Source organism: Toxotes jaculatrix, chromosome 12 (assembly GCF_017976425.1).
Source record: "Toxotes jaculatrix isolate fToxJac2 chromosome 12, fToxJac2.pri, whole genome shotgun sequence".
Classification (NCBI taxonomy): Eukaryota; Metazoa; Chordata; class Actinopteri; family Toxotidae; genus Toxotes; species Toxotes jaculatrix.
The window spans coordinates 20,941,265-20,962,041 of NC_054405.1; the positions used below are offsets into that span (position 1 = coordinate 20,941,265).

The following is a 20,777-nucleotide window of genomic DNA, read 5'->3' on the forward strand; positions in this document are numbered from 1 at the left end:
ATAGTATAGTAAGGCGTCAAAATCGGGCAAAAAAAGTCAAAATTTTTTTGGACCTCAAAAAGTCATAAAAAACGTCATAGTATAGTAAGGCGTTTTTTTCGGGCAAAAAAAGTCAAAATTTTTTTGGACCTCAAAAAGTCATAAAAAACGTCATAGTATAGTAAGGCGTTTTTTTCGGGCAAAAAAAATCAACATTTTTTTGGACCTCAAAAAGTCATAAAAAACGTCATAGTATAGTAAGGCGTCAAAATCGGGCAAAAAAAGTCAACATTTTTTTGGACCTCAAAAAGTCATAAAAAACGTCATAGTATAGTAAGGCGTTTTTTTCGGGCAAAAAAAGTCAACATTTTTTTGGACCTCAAAAAGTCATAAAAAACGTCATAGTATAGTAAGGCGTTTTTTTTGGGCAAAAAAAGTCAAAATTTTTTTGGACCTCAAAAAGTCATAAAAAACGTCATAGTATAGTAAGGCGTTTTTTTCGGGCAAAAAAAGTCAAAAAAATTTTTGACCTCAAAAAGTCATAAAAAACGTCATAGTATAGTAAGGCGTTTTTTTCGGTCAAAAAAAGTCAACATTTTTTTTGACCTCAAAAAGTCATAAAAAACGTCATAGTATAGTAAGGCGTCAAAATCGGGCAAAAAATGTCAAAATTTTTTTTCACCTCAAAAAGTCATAAAAAACATCATAGTATAGTAAGGCGTCAAAATCGGGCAAAAAATGTCAAAATTTTTTTTCACCTCAAAAAGTCATAAAAAATGTCATAATATAGTAAGGCGTCAAAATCGGACAAAAAAAGTCAAAATTGCTTTTGACCTCAAAAAGTCATAAAAAACGTCACAGTATAGTAAGGCGTCAAAATCGGGCAAAAAAAGTCAAAATTTTTTTTGACTTTTCTGTACTTTGTCAAAAAAAATTTTTGCCTCAAAATCTCATAAAAAACGCCATAGTATTGTAAGGAGTTTTTTTCGGGCAAAAAAAGTCAAAATTTTTTTTTTCCTCAAAACGTCATAAAAAACGTTATAGTATAGTAAGGCGTCAAAATCGGCCAAAAAAAGTCAAACTTTTTTTTTTGCCTCAAAATGTGATAAAAAACGTCATACTATAGTAAGGCGTCAAAATCGGCCAAAAAAGTCAGGTATCGGTATCATTCGGTAACGAAACCCTGCCATTGGTTTAGTTGTTTTGCAACAATGTAACGGGTTCGATTCCCGTCATAGAGCTGCGTGTTATTTAGCTCATGAATTAGACATTTGGAATGAGATCATATTTGCCATCTGGGGACTGAACAGCCAGTATTCAACATCTTTTAAGCTATGGACTATTTAGACTTGTTTTAGGATAGCTTACGATTCATAACACAAAATATCAGGCCAAGTATATTGCTGTTTCCTACAACAATCAGACGTCAAATAATATAGCCTATGTATTTAACATATATATTTATTATATGTATTTTATTGTGTCAGCTTGAAACCATACAAACATGTTGTGTAGTCGAACAAGAATGTGTATGGCGAATCAAATCCCAATCAATCCATGGACCAATAAATTACACATCTTGATTGCACTTCACTTTTATTGACCACCAGATGTCCTACTCGAGCACTGTGTTCTGATCCCACTTTGCTATATCCAAAGCAGCGAAGAAGAAAGTCCTCGTCGAAATGCAACCAGAGCAGTAACCCACGGGAGAATCAAGGTAGCTAGAAGTCATAAAATTTATTCCCCAGATCATAGTATATTTACGACATACCGCCTTCATAAAGTAGCTAAACACTTACTGTTATAGAAACCTAGGTGTGGATATGTCAGCGAATTCGTGTATTGGCTAACGTGAGCAGACTTCAAAGCGGTGGTAGCTAGCTAAAAGCTAGCTTGCTTGCGGCTCATGCAGTGTTTTTGTTCACCACAGTCATGAGCGAAGATGACAATTCAGCATCAGCAAACAAAGACAAAGACTCAACCCTCCTGCTCATGAAAGACGGACAGCGGTACTACGTGGGTAAGGGCGGAGTAGTCGACAGCCGAAATGTGTTAACGCCGCACGAACCAGAGAACAACGTCGCCTCCTACGACATGGATGATGCGGACGAGGAGAGCGACGTCCTGGACACTTCGGATCCCAGAGACAGTGCCGCCAGCCCGGAGGAGCTCAACGACGAGGAGACCTCGGAGGGCGACAACGCTCCCAAACAGTGCACCTACGAGGGATGCACGGAGACCACAACGCAGGTGGCCAAGCAGAGGAAACCGTGGATGTGCAAGAAACACCGCAACAAGATGTACAAAGACAAGTACAAGAAGAAGAAGAGTGACCAGGCCATGTCCAGTGGAAAACTTGATGTAAGTTTAAGCTTCGTAGATACTTTCAGCGTTCGAGGCTTTTATTTGAACCCATCATGATGTGGTGGAGACATCCCATAGAAAGAGGTATAACCGCAGCTTACAGCGAAGTTTACGCTGTCAGGGCTAAATTCGTTGGCGCATGTGGTTACTTACATCTGTTCTCCTAAACTTTACTGACTCACTATAAAAACAAAACTCTCAAAGTCAAGTGCTTGGTTTTTTTCACATGTTTATTGTTATGTGATGATCAGGAAAACTCAGAGGAGCGGCCTGTGTCTGTGAACAAACAACGTCTCGGTGCCATGGGGGACCGGCCAGCCAGACCCTCCCTGATAGAACAGGTCCTCAACCAGAAGAGACTGGTAAGTCACAGCTGGTCACACTGATAGTGCTGTAATGCAGCTACACAAGGGTGACAAACTAAAGAAAAAAAACAGCATCAAGCGTCTTCCGAGGTTACCATGAACCCCCAGAACGGTTCGTGTTGCATACCATATGATTCATATCATTTTCATACTCATCTAACTAGGGCTGAACGATTAATTGTGTTTGTGATAACATTGCCCCCCAGTACGATGACCAAGCCTGGGTTCACTGCTTTAATAAATACATTTGGACAAGCGCACATATTTTAGCCAGGTGGCCATACCGGGGTTACGCAAAAAAAGAAAAACGAAAAGAGAAAGTAGCGGAATAAGTAATGTTTAAAATATGTAAATATTGTTTTGGTCACACTACAGTGATTTATTGCTTATTGTTGTTGTTGAATAATACAGAACATAAAGAGCTTTAAAAAAATAATAGCATATTAAATCGCAATGGCAGTATAAGTAAAGAAAAATCGCAGTTAGATTATTTTCCGAAATCGTTCAGCCCTACATCTAACTATTCGGTGGCCCCTTTCCTTTAAAGGACTGGAACCAATCATGCCAGGAAAATGGGCCTATTTGAAAGAAAGCATTTGCATTGCTTATTTTTCTTCCTCTTGTTTATTCAAGTTTTTTTTCTTTAATATGTCACCCATGTGTACATGACTGTCCTTCCTTTTTTTCACAGTTTTATCTTTCTTTTTTTTATCTTTAATGGGAACCTTTAATGTTGCCTTGTGCAGTAGCAAGACTAGAGCACGTATAGCATGGCTGAACATTGTCCAAATTAATAGCATCCATCTGCTCAGTATGTAAATGAACAGGTTTGACAGCCATTGTGTTTCTTGTGCCCTTCCACACATACTGGGAGGTTTTTAATCTATAGAGAAAATTTGGCACCAGGCTTTCTCTTCCCCACATAGGCACAAAAAAGACAAAAAAAACTTTGTATCTACAGAAATATTTGTTGTTGCGTTTTGCACTGAAGTTTGAATATGTGTCATTCAGTCACTGCTCAGGAGTCCAGAGGTGATCAGTTTCCTGCAGCAGCAGCAGCAGCTCCTGGCCACACAGAGTCGCAGCCAATCACAGCAGCAGTTCCAGGGTTGCTGACATCGGCTGGTGAATGTTTTTTCTAATTATTTATGATGTATAGCGAGCACTGGCACTTGATGCATCAGTACATCATAACCATACACTGTTAACATGGATCTCAACAGTCAGTCTGACAGGCTGAAGCTGTAGTGAGACATGTGGACTGAACTGTCTCACATGATCTAAATCCATGTAATCAAACCATGTCTGGTGCTGTCTAGGAAATATGATTTCATAAATACAAGACATTTCACATTTAATGATAGATTTACATTTTAGTTACACCCTCAGACCCACTCCTTCTGTTAGTTATCTTTCCTCATCTGACAACAATAATGAAGGCATTATCAGAGTTGTTCAGATGTTGAAGACTTAGTTCTTGCCAAAATAATCCTGAGCTCAGTTTGATCCTCCTGTCTTTCAGTGTGAAAAAAGAAATACAAGACTAGTGTCTTTGTTTTATTGTTAATTGTGTAATACTTTTCACTTTCTCCTAAGGAATTAATCTTTCCTTCAAACATGAAGTGTTGTTACATGTGACAATCAAAATGTGTAATGCATGTCTGTAGCCTCTTTTTAGTCAAGTGGGGCTTTCTGGACTTGTGTTTAACACAAAATGTTATATCCCTGTTTATCTGAAACTTGAACAAACAGTAAATTATAACTTTAAACAAAGAGCAACACAAATGAGGTTTGGTGTGATGTACAGACAGGTGACACATTAAAGGAAAAACCTCAATAAATGAGTGGAGAAGCATAACAAATGCTGGATGCTGTTCGATCCCTCCAGTGGAGTTCCAGAGACCTGTAAAGCGTTGGCCCAAGACCTTACCAAGACACTTTGTTTTTCCTTTAGTTTGTCACCTGTCTGTACATTGGGTGTGCTAGTTTGGTTGTATTCATGTTGTAAAGTGGCAGGGAGAGTTTGTGTACTGTATGTTGTTCCTGTGTCTTTAAGCTGATGTGTATGTCCCCTATTGTGAAGATGAGACTAAAGTATTATGATGCTAACATTGAGAAATCTCCCACTTTTTATTTTTCAATGTGATGCTTTGAAAAAACAACTTTAATGGAACAAGGAAAAAGCAACCAGTACGAGAAGTCAAACATTAGTCAATGCTTGGAAATACAATACATACTGGAATAACATTTATAACACATAATAACACAAGTCTGTATGACGGCGTATTAGGGCCATGATAGGTGGGAAAATAGCCGGGGGGGGGGGTTCATATTCAGAGACAAACTCAAGAATTTCCACAGATTAAAGTAGTAAATTTAAGAGAAACTCGCAAATTTATGAGAAAAAAAACTTGACGTGAAGCAATGTGGTTCCTTGACAAAAAAAAGTTTTCCTGAGTGTTTTTTCTTATTAATTTGTGACTTTAATCCCAGAAGTACTGAGTCTTTTCTCCTAAATATAAATCATAAATCTAACACTTTAATCTCAGAGACTACTTTTTTCCTCTGGAAATTCTGAGGGGTTTTTTCCTCAGAACATTAACCTTCGTAATATATTTTGATTTATTTATTATTTTACCTATAATGGTTCAAATACACCGTTTTAAATCTGAGTACCTACAGATATATCCCATTTTTTTCTTGTCTTGGAGTGTAGTTAACATGTCCCAATGGAAAGAGAGGGAGAAGATAAATGCTTTGTCATACTGAAATGAAAGAACACTTTATCGTTTAACTACATGAGATGGTCGTAAGCTAAATGAAATTCAGTTATACATCTTTCAGTTTTGCCGCATGGTGTGACAAAGACATAACAGATAGATTTGCAATTTTGTGTGAGATGTCAAGAGAGGGACCAAAGGACAGAAAACCTGGACACAGAAGAGCATACAGAATCTACGACTACCTGTGTGAAGGACCACGAGCACACGCTAAATAGTGTTCATGTTATGACACTGAAGAAATGGGGTTGTGTGGGGAGCCCATCTGAGTGAGTACCTTGTCCAGCCACTGCAGGGGCCCATGCAAATGCACCTCGATCCAGCAGGGGGTGCTGGTCACATCCTGACGGTGGTATTCGGCTCCCCAGCCCTGAGGAGAGAACACAACCATAAATCACAGCTGTGCAAGACGGTAAATCGGTTAACTATTAAAATTAATGGGTGCCGAGTGAACAAGTGTAATCCCACCTTGTGTACAGTGGGATTTGGCAGGCTCAACAGCATTTCCACATCCAAATAACAGCATATTAAGTTACAGTGAGAATCTTTGAGTGGATATTTATTAAACCATATAGGGCAGTGGTCCCCAACCCCCGGACAGGGGACCGGACCGTGGGTTGATTACCGGGCCGCACGGAAAAATACAGAACTTACATTATTTCAGTTTTATTTATTATCTGATTCTGAACGATATTTTATTTTGAAAAAGTACCGGATTTTCTTCGCCACATTTGTCAATGAATCACTCTTGATGCATGTCAAGATGCTTGCCTCGGTCACATGTCTCACCTACATCCGCTACCTTCCTAAAGGGGCCGCTCCGGCCGGTAGCACATAATGCATTATCGCTATATTGAAACCCCCAAGCTAGCAAAATAAAGAAAAAAGAAACATCTTTGGAAAGTTTCTTTGCGCAGGGTAAAAGAGCCAGTGAGGAGACAGAAGAAGAGCCTACGACTTCAAAGAAATATAAAGTTGCATTTAACAGACAATACCAGGAGTCCTACTTGAAATATGGATTTATTGCGATAGGTTGTTCCCACGCACCAATAACATGCGGCGACCGGCTCTTTAATGAGGCAATGAAGCCATTGAAGCATTCGTTTATTATTGTGTTTAGAAAATACCAGTTTTTATGCCGATCGTATCATTTTAATTTGTTGTATTTATCCGGCACACTGATATTATATATAATATTGTCTGACATTAAACCGGTACGTGGCGCACAAAAGGTTGGGGACCGCTGATATAGGGTTCAGGTAGAAGTTAAGAAAGTCACTACATATCCCCAAATGTTTAATTTAACAAGGAAGCTCCGTACCTTGACAAAGCTCATCCGGATGGTGCACATCTTAGTGAGCTCATAAACGACCTCGAAGCCGTGGTTAACAGACTGGGCGAGGAGCTGTGCAAACAGCTGGTTGTTAAAGATCTTGAGGCTACAGCCGCTGGGGATCTTACACACGGTGGTGGCGTGGAAGCCATGCTGGAAATTACAGTTACGGCTCTGGACGAAGATACTGCTGTCACTCAGACACTCTGCGTACACCTCGCCACCGACATAGTACAGGTGTAAACCTGAGAAGAACGAAGAGAGAATATCAAATAAGCTTAAACGATAAAATCAAGATGAAGGGAATTAACAATTAGAATGTTCTAAACTTTGGCAAAAAAAAACAAAAAACTTGTACTTTTGTTGTGATGCAAATGCATCACAACATTGTCACAAATGTCACAGCATGTCAAAAGAGCAGAAAAACAAAACTTTTATCCAATAAATCCACAATCAAAGATATACATATTTACTCACTTCATTGTGTACAAACTAAAAAGGCTGTTTTTTTCTCATATTTTGCCAGAGAAAAACCCACAAGGGCATCTAAGCTTGTAAATGAGGAATGCCTAAGTGATGTTAGTAGTGTCTGTAAATTAGGGACAAACTACCCTCAAAGCTTTGTGTCACCCCTATCATTCAAAACCACACATATCTTCTCAGTGCACAGTTTACTGTAATCCACAGAGACTCTTGATGTCTGTCCAACAAAGGCAGGCTGTCTTAACTCTTTAATCATGAGAGAAAACAATCTTTGGCCTGAAGGTTTCAGCACAAGTAGACAAGCTGAGTAATGTTTTTGTTAAAAAAAAACCCATAAATATAAAAAACAACAAACTTCCCTTCAGTTCTTGCTTTCACCTAATGTTTGTTGGGTATAGTCCACAAAAAAACATTAAGAAAATACACAAAAGAGTGTGTTCTGACATGAATTACCTGCATGAGTCATGCAGCCTACCTTTGCCTATGTGCCTGCGTGTGTGTTCGATGGTGGAGTTGCGGTTGACGTTGGATAGCAGGCCGAGACAGAAGCGGTTCTTGTTGTTGGATGGGTCTGTGAAGCCGTCCACCAAGACGCTGCGGGATGACGCGTGGAAAGTCTCCCCCACCCGGTTGTTGAGCTCGTAGTAAGCTATGGAACACCAGTACTCTGGTTCCTCGTAGCATACAGGCCGTAAATCTAAACAGAAACACCAAGAAGGGTTTACGTGGAGGTGGGCAATATGGAGAAAATATATTCTATCCTATGATATATTTATGTGTAGATACTTTATCTGCAATGGTGTATGCAACCAGAGATATTAAGGATATAAAAGAATAGTTGCCTCTGTATGAACAGTATAACACCTCCAACACCAACACTTCCATAATCTAATGTTATATATTGCTTATTGCTTACTATGCATAAATACAACTCGTACTGTATGCATTTCTACTTTCTGTATATCTTCGGATGTTTGAACTGAAGTTACCTGTGTGTGGAGCGGAAAATGTAAGTTTAATGGTTCCTGTGGAGTTGCTGGGCTTCACATCCTCTTGAGAGCTTGTCTCCATCATGCTGTATGGAGGTGGGGGGGTCTCAGCTGGAAGAGCATGTCACAAATCACAGGAAGAGGATAAATGGATAAAAGGATAAAAAACACACACATCAGAGACTTAAGTTTGAAACGGTGTGGTGATGCATAAAGTCAGAATCTGCCACAGCAACGGTGAAACTGCAGCCAACTGCAGATGTTTGAATATTTCACACAGACTATAACACTTGTTCTGATTCCCACCTGTGATGTGATACGGACTGCCAGGCTCTGCGGAGCTGTTGGGGGAGTTGGGGTAACTCTGTGAGGATGGAGACTGGGCGAGGGAGGAAGAGGGGGAGGAGGAGAAGGAGGAGCAGGGCAGCGGAGGGAAGGAGTCCGGGTAAGTGGCATTCTGGGGCATCAGGGGCTCGTTGTGCAGAGAGGCGTTCCTGAACTTTGCCAGTAAACTGTGTTGAGGGTTGAACTCGCTGTGACGTGGGACCAGAACTGGCGGCAGCACTGAGTGGAGACGAGAGAAAGGAAAGAGGACAGTAGAGAGGGAGTGGACGTAGACAAAGAGAGACACAGAGCAAGAGCCAGATGCTGTTATAAGATTATATTACAGCAAATCCTTTTGGCTTGGTAACACTGTATTGGATCAGATGTCCTACCTCTATTTGGGGACCCATAAAAGCTTTACTGTTAACAATACTGAAGTTCAACAATGACCTTATTTTGTAAAACTAATTTAGCAGATATTCTCTGATAATGCGTGTACCTGGAGTCTCCACACGCCTGTAATGGTAGGGGTTGACACAGATGTCCTTCTGCTTGGAGCCAAATGGGAACTCGCAGCACTCCAGGGCTTTCAGCTCGTGGTGGGACTGCAGGTCGGGCCAACGCCACACCCTGCAGTAGATGACGTGGGGCAGACCCTTCCTGTGGGACACCTGCAACCTCCCATCCAGCGACCGAGGAATCGTCACACACTTACCTGAAAGCATTAAAATGAAACAGACAATGGATCAATAAGGCTCGACGAAATGGGCAAACTGTATTGTATATTAAAATTCATGATGACACACGTTTGTTACCATGGTGACTGGACAGAAATCTGCACTGAACACTTTGTCTTGTATCTTCTAGAGTATGAAAAGTATTTCTAATACAGCTACGACCTCTAGTGCACTTTTAAAATTGAAATCTGTAAAATGTAAGCGCAGAAGCTGAAGCTTGTAAGTCCAACAGAAAGTCTTCTGTACTTCTTCATTTACTACTGTGTCTGTGTTCAGCTAATTAACAGACTCTAGATACATTTTTTAAATCATATTTTCAACATAATTTTTAATAAGCCTAGCATAATTTGGGGTAGTGCTTTTAATAATATGAATGTTCCCAGAGCTGTTCAAAATAGTGGAAAGGCAGTTTTCTAGGTCCTGTGCAGGAACACATTGATAAAAGGCGTCTATTACAGTCAAACCCGCAAGCTCACACAGCCCTTTACTGATTAGATCAGCAGCTAAAACCTTTTTACTTTATGATCCATAAAATAAATCATTACTTGCGTCTCCTCGTCACATGTTGCATAATGCATAAACTAGTTTCTAGTCCACCAATGACTGATTTTTCCCTCTCAAACGGTTTCATTTCAATCATTTGTAGAGGTTTGCTTGTTTCATATTTTTCACAAGAAACAAGCAAATATTAGAGTAAAGTCAAAATAATGTCCTGTCCTGTAAATCATCTCAAGGCCCCTCAGATTTATGTTGTGACACTCTGCAAAGGTCCTGACAACCAGACTGGAAACCATTGTACTCAACTACTACTGTAATGCTGGACTCTGTGATACTCACTGGGTTGTCCAGGGCAGCTGAGGGCCCTCTCTAACTCCTCCATTGCCCCCTTCTTCTTCTTTAGTTTCTTCACTAGAGAGTCCACAGCCTTTTCCGCCCACTTCTCCTCCTCATCCCCTTGTTTCCAGCCGAGCAGGCGCTTCACCGCCGGGCTGGTGAAGGAGAATAGGGATGTAATGGAGGCTGAGGAGTTCATTATGTGATGAATAAATGGGGAGGCGAGATGAGCTGATGGGTGATGTTAAAGGGATAAAAGTTCCCTTGAGGACAGGAGTGAGGAGGCAAATGAGTAGCCAAGACAGAGAAGAAATGAAGGTAAGGATAAAAGAGGTAGTCTGTGTAAACAGAGGCTGTTTTTTTTTTTGTATTCTGCTGTTACTTCCGAGCAGTGCTGGTGGAGGAGCTGGACTCCCGCCAGTGCAGCAAAAACCCTAAATCTCCTCTCTGGCTTGGCACAAAAAGTATCCGGCAGCTCTGGATTCGAAGCCTCTTGTAGGAAAGGTTATTCCTCACGCAGCCAGAAGTCCAGGTCAAGTTTCAATCACCTGGCAAGAGACGTGAGAGACAGTATTAAATGTTAATTCAGCTCAAAAAAGATGCATGGTTGGAGAAGGAGTTCAGAGGCTGGATAAAAAAGAGACCATGGGATTTAACTGTAGGGGAGTTAAGCCAGAGTAACTGAGGTGATAAGCTGGTCTGGAGCGATGACAATAGCCGGAGTGAAATCAAAGACTGAACACCAGATAACCACAATCTACTCATATTTAATGATCTGGGCATTAGAGAAGGATTTCCATGGTACGGAGGCTCTATCAGCAGGGCACTGTTACAGAGAGCATGCCTGCATCAGACTGATCTCCCACATGCTGAACAACAAGGTTATTATTCTCTATGGAGAAAATGAAACACGTACCAAAACGGTTAGAGAAAAAGCAGGGCAAGATGGGCCAAGCTCATTTCTAGATTCACCAACAATGAGGAATGTCCTTTCTGGCCTCTGTTTCTATGATCATGCCACTGACGCCCAGGAGCCATACTGTCTGGCCAGAACACATCACAGGACAGGAGGGGGAGAGGGAGGGAGACAGACAGAGAGAGCTCCCTGTTTCTGTGTTCTGTGTCTTTCTGCCCATTGAAAAACTACTGAAAATTACAAAAAAGCCAACAATAAGGTAAACAGGTACATAAATATTCACTTTATTCCACTATATTTAGGTAGCCTACTTGAGTCTTTAATCATAATCACAAAAGACTTCTTACTGCATATCACTCCAGCAGCACCAGCTTGCTGATAAATAAACTTTTCCCAAATATTCATACAGTAAAGGAAGTATGTCTGAGGCTCGGCAGCAAGTTTATTATGGTGATCTACTTGTTTTATCTCATGTGGCAGAACGCCCTGCGGTGCAGAGTATAATATTTGACCCATGAGGCAGAAACACGTTTTTTTTTTCCTTTCCTTTTTTTGAAAAGTGGTGTAAAGCATTCTTGTTTTCTCTGCTCTGCATGCACGCCTGAGGAGATAAAGAAAAAAAATCTTGGCAGGCAAAGACTTAAAAAGGTGAGCTGGAAGCTGTTTTACCCACAGCTACTGGCTTGGACATCCTATCATTGCAAAAGACAGAAGAGAACCAGATTAGAGTTTGGTGTTAAATCAAGGACTTTGTGGCTTTTCAGTTAGATGGATCTCAAAATACACTCAGGTAATAAGCAGTGTGAATCAGCATAACTACGCTGTGCCCTGTGCTTGTTGATAGAAATGCGACCGACACTGGTTTCCCGCAGACAAACAGACAGACAGCTGGGGTTTACAATGACAGCAAAAGCGCACAAGCTCAATGCGGCATCAGTCCGCCGCTGCTGCTTTATGGAGCCTGGCGTCACTCAGTCTGCAGGCTCGGATAGGCTAATTACCTAATGCTTTATCACCAGAACTACCCCTTCCCAAAAAAAAGTAAACACGCCAGCTTCCTTTACTACTACTACTACTACAGCGAGTGATTTTGCCCGCTACAAAATCCGGGTTCTGCCCTAATCTTCTAAACGCACACCTTGACCGTACAATACGTGAGCGGAGGCTTGGCATCCAGTTATTCTCGCCAAAGTTTATAACATCACTAGAGACAAAACTTGAACCAGTCAATCAAGCACGTGTATCAAAATAACTAATCGATGTGTTTTTATTATTACCGAAATCGTTCCCAAATACCATTTATGTTATTGTTTTTTAAAAAAATCTATACTCAGATATAAGACCATACTTAGTCAATCCAACCATCTCAATATGTGGTAAGAGGCAAACAGCAGAATATTAAATGCCACGAAAGTTGCCCAACTGTGCCACTGGGCACATTTTTACGAGTGTTAAACAACAACAACTTTAAATATTTAACAGGGCAACAAACGCACAACAAAGAAATTCACAGTTTCTGAAAATACACAAAATTTGTTTATTTTCTCACCTCTGTTGTGATAACAAGTGCACCGCAGACAGCCTTGTGCGTGTGTATAGTAGGTCAGGCCAGCACACTGAGGCGGCGAAGGTGTGTGTCTGTTTGTGTGTGTATGTCTGTGCGGATTGTCTGCGAGCGTGTGTATTGACGTTGAACTATCAAGTTAGCCTCAACAAAAAATGCATCCAGTAGCAGATTTCAAAATAAAAGCAAAATAAAATAAAATGTGACGCAAGGTGTCAGCGGAAACGAACACGAGTAACAGATGTTCAGTTCATTTGTCATAAAAACAAATATATATATATATATATATATATTTTTTTTTTTTTTTTTTTTTTGTTTGTTTAGCAATTACTGCATGGTTGTGCGAGTATCGCTCTAACTAAACATCCGCATTTATTGTGAAAGTTGAGTCACAGTATCTTCCGGTACTGCCTTGCTCCTCTGCGTTAACATTGACGCAGGTTTGAAGAGCCCGGAGCCTCCACTCCTCCAGCAGCCCCAGCCGAGCGCCACACAGCCTTGGCGGCGTCAGCTTGGCTGGAACCGCAGCGCCTGCGTGCGAGATCCCTCCGCCTCTCATCCCCCCCCTCCACTGCTGGAACTTTCCCAGGATTTCAGGGATTTCAGACTCAGGCCCTGCAGCAGCATGGATGAGCGCGCGTGCGTGCCACCTGAGCCATGCCCAGTCTCCAAAATCAGACATAGTTGGCTCTAACTAACCAGGAAGAAAAACAGTCCCACCTGTTTCTCCCTTTCCAGACGGTTTTCTAACAAATGGATTGACTTCATTAAAATGTTGTAGAACTCGTATTATAACGTTCTCACACTGTTACACAGTGTGTTTGTTTGTGGCAGCTTAGGTGATGATGGAAGTGGCATGCACCCAATTAATTGCTCATCTTTTTCCTTTGCAGAAACTGTTTGCCAGAGGTGTGTGTAGACTAGATTATCGGTGTTGGAAGCCTAATTGGTTCACAATCATTAATTGATTATATTTTATATTAACATGCTAAGTTATTGGGTAATCTAAAATCTGCCATTAAATAACTGCTTCCTCTATTTCACGTGCGCGCGCGCACGCGCACCCCCTACACCTGTAGTCTAAACAAAAATAGAAAAGTAAGAAAGTGGCCTGGATGAGGTACTATCCGCCGTCTCCCTGGTTTCTAGCTTATTATTTTTATTTTTCATCTTTAAAACTGAAGTTGTTTCACTATCTATTGTTGGGAGCCACAGGGATCTTTCTCATTGCGGATGGATACGATCCTTTATTGGGAGTGCCGTGCCTGGTCCAGTTAATGACGCAAGCCCGTCTGGCGACAGAGAGTCTACAAGTTTGACATTTTCACAGTTTACAGCAACTGCTGCGGAACGTAACAATACTCCCAACACGAAGTGAAACCACTCTGGGGATCTCTTCTAAAACCTTATGATTTTTTTTTCTCCTCCTGCCTAACCACCAGGTGGATCATAAGAGCGCACCACCAGGATTAGATACCGGTATGTCGTGGTCTATCAAAGCAAGAGGTTTACAAAGTCTGGTCTGGGGGCCCTAAATGATGCCGCGAGAAGGTCCCAGGGCAAAATGATGAACACTATTGATGGTGTTTTTTTTCTTTCTTTGCAACTCTTTAGAAATAAGAATCGCAATAAATCAGCCAAATAATGACATGTTGTCACCCAACTCACCTACAGAAAATCTGTGGGGAGTCATTATCAATAAAACTGGGTTTCACTAAATTAAAAATTTTTATCCATTGGCATCACATAGAAATGAAAGTGAAACTCATTTCCCCCAGAAAATAGGTGAGTCTCAGCTCTAGATCCATCAGATCCATTCCTCACGTAAATCTTTAATTTGTCACCTTTTCACTGCCACAGGAAACTAGAAAAGAAAAGCCAGATTATGATTCACCGCCTGTGTCTTGTCTGGCTGCAGAGGGAAGGCAGACAGGCAGGGAACAAACAGGATGCTCTCCCCAGGGCTCCGGGAGGCCCCAGAGACATCCGCATCAGCACGAACCGTAGACCTCAGGCTTGCATAAGAAAACAGCTCTATGAAGAACTTCATTTAGTGGGACCGCAAAAACGCTTGCTGGACATTTTCCAAGAAGATGTCCACATGAGACTTAGGAGACAGGAAAAGGGATGACTTTGGCGATAAATAATGTAATCCATGGTTCCTCACTCAGTTTCTTGTCAAGGAAAAGCAAGAACGCATGATAACTTCATTTCAGGATTTCAGCCGTTCAATCTAATTTTATACCAAATTAAATAAACCTTAAATAGATCAGATCCTGTAGATTTATGCTAATAATATTTAAGAGATATTTTCTGCAGAACGCCTGATAAAGAACCTGTAATTTGAGAAAGAGGTGAGTTACGAGTCCTTCTCAAATCCCCCCTGGGGGGCGCGGTGCGATGCCAGGGAGGCGCGTGTGACCCCGGCATCGCACCGATGAGACGGAAATAATGAGACAAACGAAAGTCACCCGAAAGCTAAGACGAGGAAATATGACGAAGCGTACGTAGCGCTTGGCTTCACTGTGACTACGGTGGGAGACGAGCAAAGACCGGTGTGTTTATTATCTATTTATAGTCGCGGCGGGGGCGGGGGGGGTTTACTGTTAATAGTGGGGTTACAACTGACAATCATGTTCATTTTCAAGTAATTTGCTGATCAATTTCTTGTTGAATCGACTAACTGTTTGGTCCATAGACCAGAAAACAGTAAATAAATGCTGATTAAAATATCCAGAGTTCAAGAGCTGACAACATCAGCAACAAGAGATCAAGGAAAGCAAAATTTATATCATCTGAGATTTTTGGGGGCATTTTTACCTGATTTATCAGTTATCAAAAAGTTTAATGATGACATTTCTGCCTATCAACTAATCCTTGCAGCATTAGGTTAATAATGATTTTCAAAGAATAAATCATTGACATTTGTTTTTTTATTTTGGTTCAAGTCATCCAGCCCATTAACCCACGGCCATGTTTCCTCAAAAGTGTAATCCCTCCCTTTTGAAAATCTCATAAAACAGCATTGAGTCTACCTGTCAGAATCATGACACAGATCATCACATCCTCCACATTTCTTACACGTCTTTCTCGCTTACAACTGATTGGCCACAAAATGAACATTAAGTAACTTAGTACACTGATCAGTCATACAGACATTCTGTCACCCGTAGCAACAGAAATGTGCGTGTAACAGTGGCCATCACAAGCCAGTATCCCAATAAAAAAAGAAAAGGCAGGACCGTGAGGAACCCACAACTGTGTCATTACTTCACCTCCAGTGCAGTTTGGAAAGGTAAAGAATGTGGCTTACTGTACTTTGTTCTTTGCTGTTGATTACAGTGAATGATGGACACAGTTGTTAATCCCACCTCATTCAAAAGGTCTGATGGCCCTATCATAGGCTGTCTCTACGATACCAGGGCCTGTCTGATTGGCTAGTCAGTCTTTTCTGGTGACTGCAGTTTCCAGGCACCGGTGATGTAGCGCAGGCGAATGAAAATCAGGTCTCGTCCCATCTGCAGCCAGCTCCAAAACGGGACCAGCTTGGACCCTGGAAGAGCAAATGCACAGGCACTTAATCTTCAAGTGAAGCTTTTATGGGACAAATAATGGACATGTACCAATTTGCTGGCATTTAATGCTGATACGCCATGCAATAACAGCATCAGAAGAGACTTAATCACAGCAGTGTTTGAAGAGAATAAAATCCCCATAGATCAGTCAGTGCAACCTCCTACAATACATTATTACTAACAAAATGTTAAACTAGAATAACTAGGAATAACTAGAAATAATAAAAACATATAAAACCAGCCAATCACAGACTTGCAAACACAGCCAACAGAGATATTTATAGAACTACAGATAGATGGCACAGTGGAAGGACACATGTCCACATATTCCATGAAAAACCTACCTTCTATTTCAGTCCAGTTGACTGCCACCTCTGCTATGGGGATTTTAAAGCACTGGGCGATATACAGGAGCTCCACATCAAAAGCCCTGAGTGAAGAAAGATGAAAGTGTACAGATGTTCAAAAGTTGAAATAAAGTTCATGTTTCATCGTAGAGTTTAAAACCCCCCAGCAGTGTAATCATTAGCACTGTGTGTGGAACTTTAGTGCTCGGTTGGTACGATCCTAGACATGTCCACTGTACTTGACTTAAATCAAAATGACACCAAATATTTAGGCAAGGCAATCTGATTTATACAGAATATTTTCCTACATGATTGTATTTTATTTAGACAGTGTGTAAAAAAAACCCTTTATATTTCTCCAAGTAATATATTGTAAAAATCCTGTTTGCAGTATTGAATCTGGGACATCATTCTAGTATTGTAAAATTTCAAACAATACAAAGCCCCTCAAGTCACAAAGCCGCTACATGCTGACACGCCACCTAAACAGGTGTTTTCAATCACGTTGCCAAATCGGACCTCTTCTCATTCGTCCACAGGGTTTGGTGACATCATGGCTTTCTAAGCATAGCTCCCCCCAAGCTTTAACCCGACTATAGGTCTAATTGGCTGGATTCATTGACAACACCCGGGTGAGGTTGCTGGTTACACTTTTAGAAACATGTTTTTCATGTTTGTTTTTTTCTGGTTAAAAGAAGAAAGATTCTCCTTATAATGAAAACAGCCATTACTGGATTATTAATTTAATTCATGAGATGTCCAGTGCGTTGTCCTTACCATCGCTCTACGTGGAGAGAAGAGAAGGTCTTGAGTGCAGCCTCACGTGTGAAAAGCTTGAAGCCGCACTGCGTGTCCTTGATCCCTCTCACACAAAAGAACCACACCAGGAAGTGAAAGCCATACATAAGGAATGTACGAAACATAGATCGCTGTGGCAGAGACACAACAGTGGATTCTTAATGGTTAGACACACACACAGGATACAATATTCTGGATTCCAAGCAGACAAAAAAAAAGACAGACAATTACCTGAGCTACAGACTCTTTCTCCAGATGAGCTCTGGAACCACAGGAAATTGCCATGTCCTCCTAAATGTACAGACAGGGATTTTAAGGATGGCCACACACTAACCACCCTCTGGTGATACATGTAAGTAAGACAGAAAATCAAGACATACCAGTTTAGGGCTGAGGTCTCTAAGTCCAGCCTCCACTTTGTCAAGGTCAGAAAACTTTGTGGCTCCGTCAGCATCAGCCATCAGAATGATTTTACCTCTGGAGCTCAGAGTTCCCTTTAAATCAGACAGAAAAAAGCACATAAAATCATTACAAATTAAACTTACTATTGCTTTTATGCTGCATTAAGACATACTGTAGTTTGACAGTCTCACCATCTGCACAGCTCCTCCTTTCCCCCTGTTCTTCACCAGCGTCAGGACCCGCACTTTATCTGCACCATACTTTCTAGTGTACCGCAAAGCAACCTAGCAGGACATAACAACAGTGTTCACTTAGAAAACAAATTGCTATTGGTATCACTGTGAAATATTTTGTTGAGCAAAAATTATTGGTAACATAGTCCCAAAAAAAGTTTAAAATTATTACCTCTGTGGTTTTGTCTTTGCTGCCATCGTCAACCACAATGACCTCATAGGTAAAGGAAGGCTTTTGTTTCTGCAGTGAAGAAATAACATTAGGGATTTATTCAACAAGAAGTTTTTCAGTTGAATGCTGCCACCTACTGGCCTTTTTGAGAATGACTGATGCAGCCATAAGCATTTTCTCTGTTTTGCCTTTCAGAGGATGATGAAACTGCTTCTCTTAGGTCAGTAAAAATAATAAAAGTAATTCTTAGATGCGTTAAATTGTGTCCCTTTTATCAAACTACAATAAAGTTGTGGTTAAGATGTAATTTAACAATGCCCATATGAGGCTGAGCACTTACCTGTCTGTTTTCTAAGTACTCCATAGCTTCATCCAGCATCACAGGCACTGTAATGGCACACAGTCACAAACATATCAGTATCTATAACCTACTGCAGGTGCAAGGTGAACTATGTAATTTAAACTACACCAACCTGCATAGCAACTGAATGCTTTATGAATGGCCAGTGGATAGTGTACAATTCATCATTCAACACAAAGCAAACTCTGCATTTATCAGTATTAAACTGCTGATGATGAATTTTAAAGCAGCAAACAAATGTCAGGTCCTTAAAATAAACACTAATAATGTATTCTGTAACCTATACATTCCATATGTATCCTGTAAATGTGCAGCATAAAATCAAGCAAAGCCAAATGCTGAGGGGGCGTTCAGTGGGTAATGTCAGTCATTGCACAAGTAACTGTGCAGAAGTTCCTGGCAGAAGTGTGCAGATGCCCCCCCAACTCCCCCATTACTCACTTCGGAACTCCTCATTGTAGGCCGGGATCACCACAGAGAGCTCCCTGGAATGAGGATCGTGCAGGCTGGGGAACAGCTCCTTCTCTCCAGAGGCCGTCAGGAAATATTTCTCCTTCTCGTGGCGTGTCAGGTTCACCATCCCGGCAGTGACGTGTGCTACAATCAACACCTGAAAAGGGAGAATGCCACTCATGTTACACTTGCCTTCAGCTATTAAAGTTATTAAATGCAGGTGTAAAAATTGTTTTTGACAAGATGAATAGCAGGCAGCTGCATGTATTTAATATTTTAGAACATATACTGAGATGAAACACCTACAACAACAAAATCTGTCACTTCCACTAAAGTGTGTGATGTAGAAGAAGCACAGCAATCTTTGTCGATATGACTTTTTTATTCATTAATGGTGCTTCAATTTTATGCCTTACAGCTTGTTTTTGTTTTGTGTTATTTACGGTTTGTTTTATCACTTGTTGTCTTTGCATGTCCATGACAAGTGTTGGATTGCATCACTTTTCCAGATATCAGATTTCTTCTCTTTTTTTATCTGGACAAGTGTGTTACATATATTTTACAAGAGAATAAACTCAAATCAAATGTTTGGTCAGTCATATTAGCTTTCACTACTTTTGAGAATTTTGTATTCCACCATAGAGTGGATTGTTCTTGCTGCTGCTTTAGAGCATTTGAAATTATGATTTCCTCAAGATTAACAACTAAATTTTAATGTCTACAAACAGACGCAGAGAGAAAAGGAAGTGTCATAACATTAAGGAAAAGTCTAAGACTCTAAAAGTCCCCAACTAGCCTGAGCATAATGCACTGCTAAACGACTTCTTACATGGTAAAAAGTACACAGACATAGAAATCCACACTGTCAATCAATGGGTGCAAAAATCGGGAAATGAATTTTGATACTTCACACTGCAGATCCCAGACACCCGCTAAAACAAGCTAACAAACAGATCTCTGCCCACACAATACTAACACACGATCACAACCACTTACCACAATCAAACCTAGAGCTGCTAATGCGACCAAGGCTTGAACTATTTCACAGAGGAAATCCATTTTCCATAAGTTTCCCTGCAGTCACTGACAGACCACCGGTCAAAGCGCCTAGCTACAAAGCTAGCTTGCCTTCTCCTCGCTTCGCTTCGTGTCTTGCAGCCTGTGCTCTGACTTCCCAGGACACACGAGAAAACACGAGCTTAGGAGGCCGTTCAGAAGGTGGAAGCAAAAAATCAGGGCACTTATGTCCCCATTACTTTGCAGGCAGCTCGGTGATTTCCACTTCCAATCACAACTGAACACAACGGCGATAAGGAAGTGACAACTTTTTCTCGACACATCATCAGTTCGAGGCAAGAGAGCACTGAGCTGGCCGGTGGGAGCTTGCAGTGACGCCTACACTGACACCTACAGGGCTGGAGTGGGAACTACAGCAAGAACCGTAGTGCTGCTGGTGGTGGTGCCTTATCCAGTGATGTTCACATACTGCCACAGTTTTTTTTATTCTTCTGTTCTGTGAATGTGTATGTGGGTTGTCCGCAGTAACAATGGACCTGTTTCTGGAAGAGATGTTGCTGTTGAGTTTTCTAAATGTCATATATTTCAAAAATACTGCACCACAAGCTAAATTCCATTCATCTGCATAGCATCAGTGAAATTTCACAAAAAAGATTAATATAACTAACCAAACTCCTTAATACAACCAGCGACACGTAAGAACTATTTTATTTTAACTATATTTATTCGTTTTGGTAATTTGGGAGAA

The 20,777-nt window shown here is 40.9% G+C and overlaps 3 protein-coding genes across 4 annotated transcripts; 1 reads left to right on the forward strand and 2 right to left on the reverse strand.

Annotated features, from left to right (window-relative positions):
* The first annotated feature begins 1,640 nt into the window (after positions 1 to 1,640).
* LOC121190542 (regulatory factor X-associated protein) lies at positions 1,641 to 4,820 on the forward strand. Its single transcript, XM_041051350.1, has 4 exons — positions 1,641 to 1,699; positions 1,913 to 2,343; positions 2,598 to 2,708; positions 3,723 to 4,820. The coding sequence occupies exons 2-4, from the start codon at positions 1,915 to 1,917 to the stop codon at positions 3,825 to 3,827; spliced, it is 645 nt and encodes a 214-aa protein (XP_040907284.1). The 5' UTR covers positions 1,641 to 1,699; positions 1,913 to 1,914; the 3' UTR covers positions 3,828 to 4,820.
* Positions 4,821 to 5,234: 414 nt separating this feature from the next.
* On the reverse strand, positions 5,235 to 12,752 carry smad9 (SMAD family member 9). Of its 2 annotated transcripts, none has more exons than XM_041051348.1 (8): positions 12,657 to 12,752; positions 10,195 to 10,739; positions 9,120 to 9,335; positions 8,603 to 8,860; positions 8,297 to 8,407; positions 7,783 to 8,004; positions 6,813 to 7,069; positions 5,235 to 5,861 (listed from the first exon to the last, which is right to left on the reverse strand). In XM_041051348.1, exons 2-8 carry the CDS (start codon positions 10,388 to 10,390, stop codon positions 5,718 to 5,720), a joined length of 1,404 nt encoding a protein of 467 aa, XP_040907282.1. In that variant the 5' UTR covers positions 10,391 to 10,739; positions 12,657 to 12,752; the 3' UTR covers positions 5,235 to 5,717. The 2 variants fall into 2 exon arrangements, with proteins under 2 accessions (XP_040907282.1, XP_040907283.1); XM_041051349.1 differs by lacking the exon at positions 12,657 to 12,752 and adding an exon at positions 11,108 to 11,205.
* A 2,841-nt stretch (positions 12,753 to 15,593) lies between these two features.
* alg5 (ALG5 dolichyl-phosphate beta-glucosyltransferase) lies at positions 15,594 to 20,337 on the reverse strand. The gene is made up of 10 exons (XM_041050800.1): positions 20,009 to 20,337; positions 19,001 to 19,169; positions 18,539 to 18,585; positions 18,199 to 18,267; positions 17,985 to 18,077; positions 17,772 to 17,885; positions 17,623 to 17,682; positions 17,371 to 17,522; positions 16,591 to 16,676; positions 15,594 to 16,224 (listed from the first exon to the last, which is right to left on the reverse strand). The coding sequence occupies exons 1-10, from the start codon at positions 20,069 to 20,071 to the stop codon at positions 16,109 to 16,111; spliced, it is 969 nt and encodes a 322-aa protein (XP_040906734.1). The 5' UTR covers positions 20,072 to 20,337; the 3' UTR covers positions 15,594 to 16,108.
* Between the last annotated feature and the right edge of the window lie 440 nt (positions 20,338 to 20,777).

Excerpts from the sequence above, each read along its gene's own strand:
- smad9 (XM_041051348.1), bottom strand. The coding sequence starts at position 10,390 with ATGAACTCCTCAGCCTCCATTACATCCCTATTCTCCTTCACCAGCCCG. Across the intron at positions 8,408-8,602 it reads CAGTCCGTATCACATCACAG|CTGAGACCCCCCCACCTCCA; the intron begins GTGGGAATCAGA and ends ATGCTCTTCCAG. Across the intron at positions 8,005-8,296 it reads ATTTTCCGCTCCACACACAG|ATTTACGGCCTGTATGCTAC; the intron begins GTAACTTCAGTT and ends GTTTCTGTTTAG.
- LOC121190542 (XM_041051350.1), top strand. The coding sequence starts at position 1,915 with ATGAGCGAAGATGACAATTCAGCATCAGCAAACAAAGACAAAGACTCA. Across the intron at positions 2,344-2,597 it reads TGTCCAGTGGAAAACTTGAT|GAAAACTCAGAGGAGCGGCC; the intron begins GTAAGTTTAAGC and ends TGTGATGATCAG. Across the intron at positions 2,709-3,722 it reads TCCTCAACCAGAAGAGACTG|TCACTGCTCAGGAGTCCAGA; the intron begins GTAAGTCACAGC and ends TGTGTCATTCAG.
- alg5 (XM_041050800.1), bottom strand. The coding sequence starts at position 20,071 with ATGGATTTCCTCTGTGAAATAGTTCAAGCCTTGGTCGCATTAGCAGCT. Across the intron at positions 19,170-20,008 it reads CAGCTCTAGGTTTGATTGTG|GTGTTGATTGTAGCACACGT; the intron begins GTAAGTGGTTGT and ends CTCCCTTTTCAG. Across the intron at positions 18,586-19,000 it reads CTACAATGAGGAGTTCCGAA|TGCCTGTGATGCTGGATGAA; the intron begins GTGAGTAATGGG and ends GTGCCATTACAG.